Below are 13,703 nucleotides of genomic sequence, written 5' to 3'. Positions count from 1 at the left end.
ATTCTATTCTCATATATCTTCTTCTATCCCTTCCCTGATATTTACTACTACATGTTTTTATTCTCTTTAACTTTCAATTTGTATTGGACAAAATAAATAATAAACAAACAAACAAACAAACAAACAAACGCACCAGGCCCAGACAAGGTAACTCCTTCTTGCTTAAACGTCTGTGCTGACCAATTGGCCCTCATCTTCACCCAACTCTTCAACAAATCACTAGAGATGTGCTATGTCCCTTCTTGCTTCAAATGCTCCACCATCATCCCAGTGCCGAAGAAGCCCTCAAGGAACTGAATGACTACAGACCAATAACGACAAGAGAAGACTTCAAAGGAACGCAGTGGTGGGCTATGAGCTGAAACGCTAAATTGAGCTCATGGTGGTGGCTCGTAAGTTCTTTTATGTTCTCTTTTGAACCCATTCGTGCCATTTTTGCCATGTTCTTTTTGATTCTATTAATTTATTTCCCTTAATTGAGTTCGTGAATTCGTCCATCTCTACACATGCATATATCTTATCTATAATTAAATCTTCCGTTGGTATCTGATCACTTTTCCAGAGTTGTGCTATCGCAATTCTCGTGGCGGTGTAACCAATGAGGATAAAGCAGTTTTTGGAAGCTTATGAAAAGGGAGCTGCAAATAATATAGATGTAGTTGTTGATGATAAGGGGCAAACTAATAACGAAAATAATGTTCTTCGGGTAATGTGCACAAATGCTCGAAGCTTGAGCAACAAGCTCTGTGAATTAATGGCCATAATATCTAGAGATAATTTGGACCTGGTTGCCATAACTGAGACATGGTTTAAGGATTCTAATGAATGGGAAATATCCATACCAGGATATACACTGTATAGGAAGGATAGAATAGAGAGAAGGGGAGGTGGAGTAGCCATTTATATTAAAGAAAGTCTAAAAACAACACTAATTCAAAATACATGTCAAGATCTAGAGACTCTCTGGATTTGCATGCAAAATAAAGAAGGTTCTGTCATTAGAATTGGGGTGATCTATAGGCCTCCAGGGCAATCCGAGGAATATGACAACAAGATGGTGGATGAAATTACCCAAATGGCAGTAAAGGGAGATATTGTGGTTATGGGTGATTTCAACATGCCTGATGTTGACTGGAATATCCCCAGTGCCCTTACATGCAAAAGTAAGAATATAGTAGAGGCCTTTACAGGAGCAGCTCTGGCACAGCTGGTTAAGACACCAACTAGAGGGGAGAATATTCTAGATTTAGTTTTTACGAATGGGAATTGGGTTTCAGATGTCAAGGTGGGAGAAAATTTAGGTTGCAGTGACCATCTATGTTTGTGGTTTGATGTAAAAACTCATTGTGAGCAATCCTATAATGCAACCAAAGTATTGGATTTCAGAAAAACAAATTTTAATGCAATGGGAGAATATTTAGATAATGAATTAAAGGGGAGGGATAAAATGGCAGGAGCGAGCATCCAGTGGACTGTATTAAAAAAGGCCATCTTAAAAGCCACTGGACTGTATGTAAGACAAATAACTAAAGGTAAAAGGAAGAAGAAACCGCTATGGTTTAGCAATGATGTAAGGGCTATAGTCAATGAAAAAAAGGCTGCCTATAGGAGGTATAAAGAGTCTGGAAGTATAGCTGATAGGGAGGTATATAAAATGAGACAGAAGGAGGCGAAACAGATAATATATGCTGCTAAAGCCTCAAAAGAGGAAGAAATTGCCAAATCTGTAAAGAAGGGGGATAAAACCTTCTTCAGATATATTAATGATAAGAAGAAGAAAAACTGCGGCATCACGAAGCTTAGTACCGGGAATAATACATGCATTAATGGGAATAAGGAGATCGCTGACCATTTCAATAGCTACTTCTGTTCAGTTTTCTCAAAAGACACCTTACAAAATAATACTATAGAGGGATATAGCATTGCTTCCAGCTGTACGGATTTAGCTCCAGTGATCTTAGAAGCCGATGTCTTAGAAGAACTTGAACGATTAAAGATAAATAAGGCAATGGGTCCAGATGGCATCCACCCCAGAGTTCTTAAAGAACTCAGATCTGTCCTTGCTACCCCCCTGACTGATTTGTTTAACCAATCCTTGTTAACAGGAGAAGTTCCTGAGGATTGGAGAATGGCCAGTGTTGTGCCTATTCACAAGAAGGGCAGTAGAGAAGAAGCTGGTAACTACAGGCCAGTTAGCTTGACATCAGTTGTAGTTAAAATGATGGAGACTCTACTCAAAAAGAGGATAAATCAGCACCTAAAAAACAATAACTTATTAGACCCAAATCAGCATGGCTTTACTGAAGGCAAATCATGTCAGACTAATCTCATTGATTTCTTTGACTATGTCACAAAGGTGTTGGATGAAGGTGGTGCCGTGGATATTGCCTACCTGGACTTCAGCAAAGCCTTTGATACGGTTCCACATAAAGAGCTGATAGATAAATTAGTGAAGATTGGACTTAATCCCTGGATAGTTCAATGGATTTGCAGCTGGCTGAAGCGTAGACATCAGAGAGTTATTGTTAATGGCGAGTATTCTGAGCAGAGTCAGGTTACAAGCGGTGTGCCACAAGGATCTGTTCTGGGTCCTATTCTTTTTAATATATTTGTGAGTGACATAGGGGAAGGTTTGGTAGGGAAGGTTTGCCTATTTGCCGATGACTCTAAAGTGTGCAATAGGGTTGATATTCCTGGAGGCGTCTGTAATATGGTAAATGATTTAGCTTTACTAGATAAATGGTCTAAGCAATGGAAACTGCAGTTTAATGTTTCCAAATGTAAAATAATGCACTTGGGGAAAAGGAATCCTCAATCTGAGTATTGTATTGGCAGTTCAGTGTTGGCAAATACTTCAAAAGAAAAGGATTTAGGGGTAGTGATTTCTGACAGTCTCAAAATGGGTGAACAGTGCAGTCAGGCGGTAGGGAAAGCAAGTAGGATGCTTGGCTGCATAGCTAGAGGTATAACAAGCAGGAAGAGGGAGATTATGATCCCACTATATAGAATGATGGTGAGACCACATTTGGAATACTGTGTTCAGCTCTGGAGACCTCACCTACAAAAAGATATTGACAAAATTGAACGGGTCCAAAGACGGGCTACAAGAATGGTGGAAGGTCTTAAGCATAAAACGTATCAGGAAAGACTTAATGAACTCAATCTGTATAGTCTGGAGGACAGAAGGAAAAGGGGGGACATGATCGAAACATTTAAATATATTAAAGGGTTAAATAAGGTCCAGGAGGGAAGTGTTTTTAATAGGAAAGTGAACACAAGAACAAGGGGACACAATCTGAAGTTAGTTGGGGGAAAGATCAAAAGCAGCATGAGAAAATATTATTTTACTGAAAGAGTAGTAGATCCTTGGAACAAACTTCCAGCAGATGTGGTAGATAAATCCACAGTAACTGAATTTAAACATGCCTGGGATAAACATATATCCATCCTAAGATAAAATACAGAAAATAGTATAAGGGCAGACTAGATGGACCATGAGGTCTTTTTCTGCCGTCAGACTTCTATGTTTCTATGTTTCAATATGTGTTGTGAGGAGCATTGTTTGTTTTGAATAATGTTTTCTCCAAACTCCTAAAAGCATAGCTTCCGGTGTGAGTTCTATTTCCTCTTTCGTAATCTCTGTGAGCCAAGTATGAGTTATTGTCCAAATTTTTTGTATCATGGGGCAGGACCACCACATATGGAAAAACGTACCTCTTTCCTTTTTACACTTCCAACACGAGTCTGATAACGTTGGGTGGATCTTTGCTAATCTCGCCGGTGGGAGGTACCATCTGTAGAATAATTTGTAATAGTTTTCCTTATATGCTGCCGAAAGGGTTATTTTGGATATTGTGGTCCATGTTCTTTCCCAGTCGGCAATATGGATGGCGTGTTGCAGATTTTTTTCCCACGCTATCATTGGTGTTTTGGTCGTATCTTTTATTCTTTCCTGTTCTAAAAGTATTTGGTATATTCTGCTTATTTGTTTGTTTTCATTTCCTATCAGAATCTTATCTAATGGGTTCATAGATTTTTGAATACCGGGTGTTTGATTGTCTTTTTTAAATCTGGATTCTATTTGGGCGTATGTCCACCAATTCCATTGATTGGAATGGCTCGTAAGTTCTTGCTTACGCGAATTTGCTGCTGCACCTTTAGAGGAAGCAAAATCGCATATGGAGCTGTAGGTGCACCTGTGTTTCACCATGCACGGAAGCAAAAAAAACCCTTGCCACACAAGGGCGCACATGCGGCCCCGTGTGCAATTTTGCTTCCTCCACAGGTGCAGGAGCAAAACCATGCTGGCCCTGCAAGAACTTACGAGCCGCGGCTGCAAGCACAATTTAGCGTCCCGCCTCGTAGCCCACTGCTGAAGGAACGTCTCTACTAGGCAACTCCCTGTGCAACCAGCAGCCTGCAGTGTGACAGCTAGCCCTTTTATAGGGAGCTGTCAGATGCTTCAACCAATACCATTTGAGCATTCTCCCACTGGACCTGGGTGAAATCATGTAAACATAACATTTCCCATGGCAGTACATAGATTGTATTGAAAAGTGGGAGATCATTCCGTTCATGAGTTACTTGTGTCAATTATTTGAGCATTCATTGGTAAAATAACATATATATCATTGGCCCAGTTAGATATATCGTAATTCTAAGCACGTTCCCACATACAGTGGTACCTCGACATATGAGTTTAATTCGTTCCAGACCCGAGCTCGTAAGTCGATCAACTCGCATCTCGAACAAATGCCTTTAAACTTTGTTTTTCGTGCCAAGATAACTGGAAGCAAGGAGATTCTTGCGCCACCTAGTGGATGCTCAGTTTGTATCCCGAATTTGAGCTCGGGTGTCGAACAGAAATTTCGCTCGCATCGCGGCTTGTAAATTGGAATACTCGCATGTGGAGCAGCTCGTATCTAGAGGTAATACTGTATTTCGTCTTTCCAGCTCCCCCTTCTTACCTCTGTTTTGATTTGCTGTTTCTGAGAGGTTGGAGGTACAGTATATCTCCGAGGCCGCCTTCTGCTGCACGAATCCCAGCAACCGATTAGGTCCCACAGAGTCGGCCTTCTCCGGGTCCCGTCAACTAAACAATGTTGGTTGGCGGGCCCCAGGGGAAGAACCTTCTCTGTGGTGGCCCCGACTCTCTGGAACCAGCTCCCCCCAGAGATTAGAACTGCCCCTACCCTCCTTGCCTTTCGTAAACTTCTCAAAACCCACCTTTGTTGTCAGGCATGGGGGAATTGAAACATCTCCCCCGGGCCTATATAATTTATGTATGGTATGTTTGTAGGAATGTCTGCTTAAAAATGGGTTTTTTAAACTATTTTAAATTTTAAATTGTATATTATTAGATTTGTTATGAATTGTTTTATTGTGTTGTCAGCCGCCCCGAGTCCACGGAAAGGGGCGTCATACAAATCTAATTAATAATAATAATAATAATAATAATAATAATAATAATAATAATAATAATAATGGTAGTAGCTATGGCATTTTGTTATGGCATGCAAAGAAGGGAATATATTACTGCTGTCTTTATTGATGCTATTGCAAACTTTCCAAAACTTTGAAACTGTACTTGAGGGTTCATCCTTAATGGGCCTACTACTGTGTCCAATTTGGTGTGATGTACCTTAATTTATTTCTGTTTGTACTGTAAGACATCCTGAAGGTGATTATTATTGGGTACTAGTTTGTGAAAACAAAGCCAAATTTGTTGACCTATTGATTTTTTTTTTTTTTACAGTACTGAGATTCACTGTTATAGATCTTAGATAGATCATAGACACGTCTTAGTTAGGATAATTCTGGATATTAAGACTTTGTCTTCTGATCACCTGCAGTTTTTACAATGTAATTCTATGTGTCCCTAAGCTGAAGTAAGCTTTGGCATAATATAAATGTATAAATAGTTACACATTTACAAACATATTCCCTTTATGGCCAAAGACATCACAGTGGAGCAATGAAAAAGCATCAGTTTCTGTAATGTGGATTTTGAGGTGAATAATCTCTGTACTATGGAATCCCTGGTGCTGAGTTTGGTTTTCTTGCAGATATTTCATTATCCAACTACGTAACATCATCAGTGCTAGTGAGTATGGGGGTTTGCTCTATATAAAGCAGATTTCCTGACAGTATTGGTGGATTTATGACTTTGTCCTTGGTAGTTCCTGGATGAATATTTTTTTTCCTGCTTTATTGTTTTGTGTTAATACCTGACTGTTGGAGAAGATGTGTTCTGTTCTTTTTTGTTTACTTCTTAGATTTTTGTTGTCTCTTTTGAATGATGTATAAATGCGTCTATTTATTTTTTAATACAGTATTACTATATTTTATATTAATATTTTGTTATTGCCATAATTATTGAGATGGGATAGAAACAAATACGTTTTTAAAACAAGTAGGTTTATTCTTTGCTATATCATATCTTGTTTTCCTATAACAGTAAATTCTAACAATTTATTTTTAGCATTCATAGCAGTGACATGATTGGATGCGTAAAAGAGAACTAGGGTAAAAATCCTAATTATCAATATATCTAAAAACATCAAAGTTAGGTAATAGATTAACTACACTGTAAATATTTACTAAACATAACAGAGTGTACTTTAAAACTGATTCTGTTATCAGAATTAAATTATCAGAAAAAGGAATTAAAATAATTCAAGGAATAATTTAAATATACAGTTTTACTTATATTGAATTACACAGGTATTATTTTGGTTTGTTTGTTTGTTTGTTTATTAATTAATTAATTAATTAATACTTATTTATTTATTTACTTACTTACTTACTTATTTATTTGACTTGTGTGCCGCCCTTCTCCGACGACTCGGGGCGGCTCACAAAATACAAATTTGTTAACTATACTTGATCAACATATTCTAAATAGTCTAAATTCTCTATTTTTGACAATATTATTGAAGTAATTAATATTTGAATTGGCCTAAGATCCTCCCACCAGATCTTTCTAAAAATTAAACATAAATGTCCAATTTAAAAAGCATTAAATTGCTGTGAGCATTTATGAAAAGATGATGGATTTTTTGAATCAAATGATCTGGAAGGATTAAAGTGAAGATCCGTTTGTTCTTCCCAATAAATTTTTTATTTGCAAGATGTAACACTCTCAAGGATTACAATTATAGCCATGCAAACTTTTACACTGGGAAAGAAAATGTCAGGCTAGGCATTAATCATATTTTGAATAATATAAGAAAAAGATTGTTGCAAAGAAAATATATTAAAAAGTGCACAGGCCATGTAATCTAAGTTAGCCATGCTAGTAACAGTAATATAATGCCATGTTTCTGAAATAATGTGCGGGTACATAATGAAGCATCTCAGAATTCATGTGAGTCAGAGCCCTTCACGCCTCCCCCTCCTGCCCACCACCCGCTTGAAGCTGCCGGCCGGATCCTGAATAGCTGGCTGGCAGAACCTGCCTCCTCACCCCTCTGGCCCGGTGTGAGGTGAAGCGCTGGGTGGGAGGTCAGGCTCCGGGTCTGGAGTTGCCCTATCCTAGCCCCCCCATGCCGAGTCGGCGGCTTGAATCTCAGAGCCCTCCCTGCCTCCCCTCCCGCCCACCGCGGTGTTCGAGCGAACGCAGAACCTGAACATGGACTTCTGAAAAAATCCGGGTTCAGGTTCAGTATGCCAAACCCCGCAAAGTTCGGCACGGACCCTAACTATACAAATTCGGTTTGCTCAACACTGGTTATAACTGCTTGAACTTATTAAAAGTAACCTTTTCGCTTTATCAAAGGAATCAGAGTTCATTCTTTCATAAGGGATTAAGTTGGGACACACCTGACCCTCTTTCACAGGGCTATAAAAGAAGTTTTTATTCACCTAATGAGGCTATGAAATACACTTTTGCTCCTTTTGTATAGATCCACATTTTTTTAACATATGGAACATAAAAAATTAACATTTGTCAAGTAATTACATGATACGCGACTGTGATACTTGCTCAACTAGGAAATTATTCAACATATAGAAAATTAAAAAGCGATAATTTCTGAAAATATGAAATGACATGTATACCACACCTAGGTTTTGCAGTATTGTGAGTAATTTGTAGGATTTTTATATTTTCTGTTCATATTGACTAGAATAGGGGTTCCCAATGTCTGGGCCATGGCCCACTAGAGGGCAGTGAGATGTACAATGGACAAGCACAAATGGAAGTACATGCGTGAATGTGCTTACCAACCGCTTGGACATAACCATTTCTTCTTCCTCCCCCTGCTGGTCTGCCAAGCGGGAAAGGTTGGGAACTCAGAGCTTTTTTTAAAAAAAATTAGTTTTAATTCAGGCTTTTGTAATAAAAATTAGAGGTAAATCCTCAAGGGCTATTTCTTTTCATGCAAAATTACCTGCGTACAATAAGGCTTTGTCCAGTGATAGTGGAGCCTTCTGCGGCCTTGTAAATGCAGAACAAAGGGAAACAAAATCAGTCCTTTTATATCACCTTCAACACATAATTTATTGTCACAGGAAGTGTGACAAGCCTAATCTGTTAAGTCTGTGTGGCTTTATTTAGATGCACTTTCTTGATACTATTTCTGCCTCTTTTGTTTTTCTTTTTGCTATTGATAATTCTGGAGCTAAGACTGCCATCTGGAATTGTTGCTGTTGAATTTGGGTTAAAGTTTATTGTTTTAATATTGTTTTCTATCTCTCTAAAGCGAGATAATTTGAAAATAGTTAGAGAAGAGGGTGCACACGGCAATCTCATACCTGCCTCTCTCAACCTCTATGTGTCCTCCAGAGATCTAAAATGCTGCTAAGCCCAGTTTGTCTTAAGTTTGTGTTCAGCTCATCACACGATCCAAGATGCCTAATAAAGTAGGATCCCAACTTACTCAGAAATCCACACTCATATTTAAGAATATGAAGAACACAATTTGCCTTCAGGCCTTTTATTTAATGCATGAAAGTCAAATAGAGTGGTAAGAAAAGGGCAGGCATGGTTCCTTTTTGCTATTGTATTCATTTTCAAATTAATATTCGTCTGACTACTGTCACTTGATAGATGTTCCTCTAAATAAGTTGTACAGTAGTACCTCTAGATACGAGCTTCTCCACATGCGAGTATTCCAAGATACGAGCCACGAGGGGAGAGAAATTTCTTTTCGAGATCCGAGCTCAAATTCGGGATACGAGCCGAGCGTCCACTAGGTGGCGCAAGAATCCTTGCTTCTGGTTATCTCGGAGGGGAAAAACAAAGTCTAAAGCCATTTGTTCCAGATATGAGTTGTTCGAAATACAAGCTCCCTTCTGGAACGAATTAAACTCGTATCTAGAGGTACTACTGTATTTAAAAAAATCTCCAGGTACTATAACTGTATAATCCAAGAACACAGATTGTAACTTGTAAACAGTTAACATTTTTTTCAATTCTTCATATAATTGCATGAGGAATGGAAGAAGTTTTATCACATTTCAGTATTTAGTTCACTTTTCCAAAGAAACTGGAAGTTGCTAGAGGAATTATTTAAAGCCATTTAGAAAAGATAGGATGTCTTTCCTATAACTATGGTACTTGTTCCTTAATTCTTTTGACTTCTCTGCCAGTTGTTCTTTAACAAGAACCTTCTTTGTTTTCTTTATGTGGAATCTGAATTCATGCTGTAATTTCTAACCATTTCTTTTTTTATTTGCTTTGCAATAAATTAATTTTAAGGCTATTTTTTTGGGGGGGGGACTGTTTGATAACAACAGAAACATATTTGCTTTTTGCATCTAGAAATAAAATCTAGAAATAAAGGATAGTAAGAATATATTAATTTTGATTATTATATAGAATGTAAAGAGTTTATTTACTAAAAACTTTAGTGGCGTTTAATGAAAACTCACAGGAAAAATTTCAATTGCTAATGCTGAATATTGTATTTCTTTAAATACAATACTCAATAAATAAATACGCAATACTCTAATTCTTAGACCAGGACTGTCAAACTCAATTTCATTGAAGGCCACATCAGGATTGTTTTTGACTTTGGAGGGTTGGGGTAGCCATGGCCAGCTTGACATCACTTGTGTTAGTGGGTGCCTGTGGTGCCCTGAGTGCTCTGCCAGCGAAAATTGACTCCTGAACTCTGTTTTTGGATGATATGGCCTCCTGCAACACTCTGCCAGTGAAAATGAAGCTGTGTTTTCACTGGCAGAGACACCATGGGCTGGTCCTTCACTGTTTCAGGGCAGCCTCCACAAGCCAGATTAGGACCCTGTGGGCCAAATCGTGCCCTGGGCCTTGAGTTTGACATTCCTGTCCTAGTCCATCATTCATTCATTCATTCATTCATTCATTCATTCATTCATTTATTGGATTTGTATGCAGCCCCTCTCCGTAGACCCGGGGCGGCTAACAACAGTAATAAAAACAGCATATAAACAATCCAATATTAAAACAGTTAAAAACCCTTATTATAAAACCAAACATACATACAGACATACCATGCATAAAATTGTAAAGGTCTAGGGGGAAAGAGTATCTCAGTTCCCCCATGCCTGGCGGCAGAGGTGGGTTTTAAGAAGCTTACGAAAGGCAAGGAGGGTTGCGGCAATTCTAATCTCTGGGGGGAGTTGGTTCCAGAGGGCCGGGGCCGCCACAGAGAAGGCTCTTCCCCTGGGTCCCGCCAAACGACATTGTTTAGTTGACGGGACCCGGAGAAGACCCACTCTGTGGGACCTAACTGGTTGCTGGGATTCATGCGGCAGAAGGTGGTCCCTGAGATAATCTGGTCCGGTGCCATGAAGGGCTTTATAGGTCATAACCAACACTTTGAATTGTGACCGGAAACTGATCGGCAACCAATGCAGACTGCGGAGTGTTGGTGTAACATGGGCATATTTGGGAAAGCCCATGATTGCTCTCGCACCTGCATTCTGCATGATCTGAAGTTTCCGAACACTTTTCAAAGGTAGCCCCATGTAGAGAGCATTAGAGTAGTCGAGCCTCGAGGTGATGAGTGCATGAGTGACTGTGAGCAGTGACTCCTGGTCCAAATAGGGCTGCAACTGGTGCACCAGGCGCACCTGGGAAAATGACCCCCTCCCCACAGCCGAAAGATGTTTCTCTAATGTGAACTGTGGATCGAGGAGGACGCCCAAGTTGCGGAGCCTCTCTGAGGAGGTCAATAATTCCCCTCCCAGGGTGATGGATGGACGGATGGAATTGTACTTGGGAGGCAAAACCCACAGCCACTCCGTCTTATCAGGGTTGAGTTTGAGTCTGTTGACACCCATCCAGGCCCCAACAGCCTCCAGACACCGGCACATCACTTCCACTGCTTTTCAGTGGAAAAGAGGAACTGAACATAATTTTTAGACCAAATATTTGGAAATGTCCTAATCATGAAAATGTCATCTCCTATGCATGCTCTGCTTTTGAATATCTTCTTCTTGAATATGTTCAGTGTATTGTGTATTCAGAAACTGCTGGAGTTGTTGTAGTGATGCAAACTAAATGGATTTTTTTCAACAGGAATCACATATCAAGATTGGAGAGGAATAGTGATATCAGATACCACAGTTCCATATACCCAGCTCAGCCGAAAAGACCATGAAGCAAGATTAAAGAGTATAACAAAATTTAGAAGGTCCAAGGAGGTATGTAAGATTGCTCTAGTTAGTAAAATGTACAGTATAGTTTAAGAATTATAGAAAAGAATGAATGCAGGCACCACCTAGAATTAGAAATAGAAATAACAGAGTTGGAAGGGATCTTGGGGGTTTTCTAGTCCAATCCCCTGCTTAGGTCGGAAACTCTACACCACTTCAGACAAATGGTTATCTAACATCTTCTTCTAGTGTTGGAGCACCTGCAACCTCTGGAGACAAGTTGCTCCACTGATTAATTGTTTTGTCAGGAATTTTCTCCTTAATTCTAAGTTGCTTTTCTCCTTGATTAGTTTCCACCCATTGCTTCTTATTTATTTATTTATTTGATTTTTATGCCGCCCTTCTCCTTAGACTCAGGGCGGCTTACAACATGTTAGCAATAGCACTTTTTACAAAGCCAGCCTATTGCCCCCACAATCTGGCTCCCCATTTTACCCACCTTGGAAGGATGGAAGGCTGAGTCAACCTTGAGCCGGTGATGAGATTTGAACCACTGACCTACAGATCTGCTGTCAGCTTCAGTGGTCTTCAGTACAGCACTCTACCTGCTGCGCCACCCCGGCTCATGTCTTGTCCTACCCTTGGGTGCTTTGGCGAGTAGCCTGACTCCCTCTTCTTTGTGGCAACCCCTGAGATATTGGAACACTGCTATCATGTCTCCCCTAGTCTTTCTTTTCATTAAGCTAGACATACCCAGTTCCTACAACCGTTCTTTATATATTTTTTAGCCTAAAATCCCCTAATCATTTTTTCATCATGGTGACTAAAACTGAATGCAGCATTCCAAGTGCGGCCTTACCAAGGCATTATGAAGTGGCATTAACACTTCATGTGATCTTGATTCTATCCCTCTGTTTATGCAGGCCGGAACTGTGTTGGATTTTTAGTGGCTGCTGCACACTACTGGCTCTTATTTAAATGCTTATCCACTAGGATTCCAAGATCCCTCTCACAGTTACTACTATTGAGCAGGGTACCGAATATACTATACCTGTGCATTTTGTTTTTCTTGCCTAAATGTAGAACCTTACTTTTTTTCACTATTGAATTCCATTTTGTTAGATAGCATCCAATGTTCAAGTCTGCCAAGATCCTTCTGTATCTTAAGTCTATCTTCTGGAGGGTTGGCTATTATTATTATTATTATTATTATTATTATTATTATTATTATTATTATTATTTATTAGATTTGTATGCCGCCCCTCTCCGTAGAATCGGGGCGGCTTACAGCAATGATAAAAACAATATATAATGACAAATCTAATAGTTAGAATCTAAAATAACAATAATACATTCAAAAAGTCTAAAAAACAAGAAACCCCAATATATAAAAACATACATACAGTCATATCATACACAAAAACTACATAGGCAGGGGGAGATGTTTCAGTTCCCCCATGCTTGACGGCAGAGGTGGGTTTTAAAGGAGTTTACAAAAGGCAAGGAGGGTGGGGGCAGTTCTAATCTCTGGAGGGAGCTGATTCCAGAGGGTCGGAGCCGCCACAGAGAAGCTCTTCCCTTGGGTCCCACCAAACGACATTGTTTAGTTGACGGGACCTGGAGGAGACCAACCCTGTGGGACCTAACCGGTCGCTGGGATTCGTGCGGCAGAAGGTGGTCTCGTAGATACCCTGGCCCGGTGCCATGAAGGGCTTTATAGGTGATGACCAACACTTTGAATTGTGACCGGAAACTGATTAGCAACCAATGCAGACTGTGGAGTGTTGGAGTAACATGGGCATATTTGGGAAAGCCCATAATTGCTCTCGCAGCTGCATTCTGCCAGCTTGGTGTCATCTGCAAATTTGATGAGTTCCCTATCTATTTGCTTGTCCAAGTCATTGATGAAGATGTTGAAGAGTACTGGGCCTAAAACAGAGCCTTGGGGTACTGCACTGCATACTTCCCTCCATGTAGATGCAGTTCCATTGAGAACTACACGTTGAGTGCAGTTGGTCAGCCAGTTACGAATTCATCTGGTGGTGGTGATGCTGTCTAACCCGTATTTTTCTATTTTATCTAGTAGTAGGTTATGGTCTACTTCCGTGATGGCGAACCTATGG

General features: G+C 39.7%; 1 protein-coding gene across 1 annotated transcript in view; it reads left to right on the top strand.

The window, feature by feature from the left end:
* Window positions 1-13,703, top strand: part of IQCM (IQ motif containing M) — a 154,554-nt gene that overhangs the window by 36,725 nt on the left and 104,126 nt on the right. Inside the window, exon 6 of the mRNA XM_070758155.1 lies at window positions 11,504-11,628. Within this exon, the coding sequence (XP_070614256.1) occupies window positions 11,504-11,628 (125 nt within the window). The remainder of the gene's footprint in view (window positions 1-11,503; window positions 11,629-13,703) is intronic.

The sequence above is a fragment of the Erythrolamprus reginae genome, chromosome 7, assembly GCF_031021105.1.
Source record: "Erythrolamprus reginae isolate rEryReg1 chromosome 7, rEryReg1.hap1, whole genome shotgun sequence".
NCBI lineage: Eukaryota > Metazoa > Chordata > Lepidosauria > Squamata > Dipsadidae > Erythrolamprus > Erythrolamprus reginae.
The sequence above is the reverse complement of the archived record's forward strand: the minus strand, read 5'-3'. Positions and strand labels throughout refer to the sequence as shown.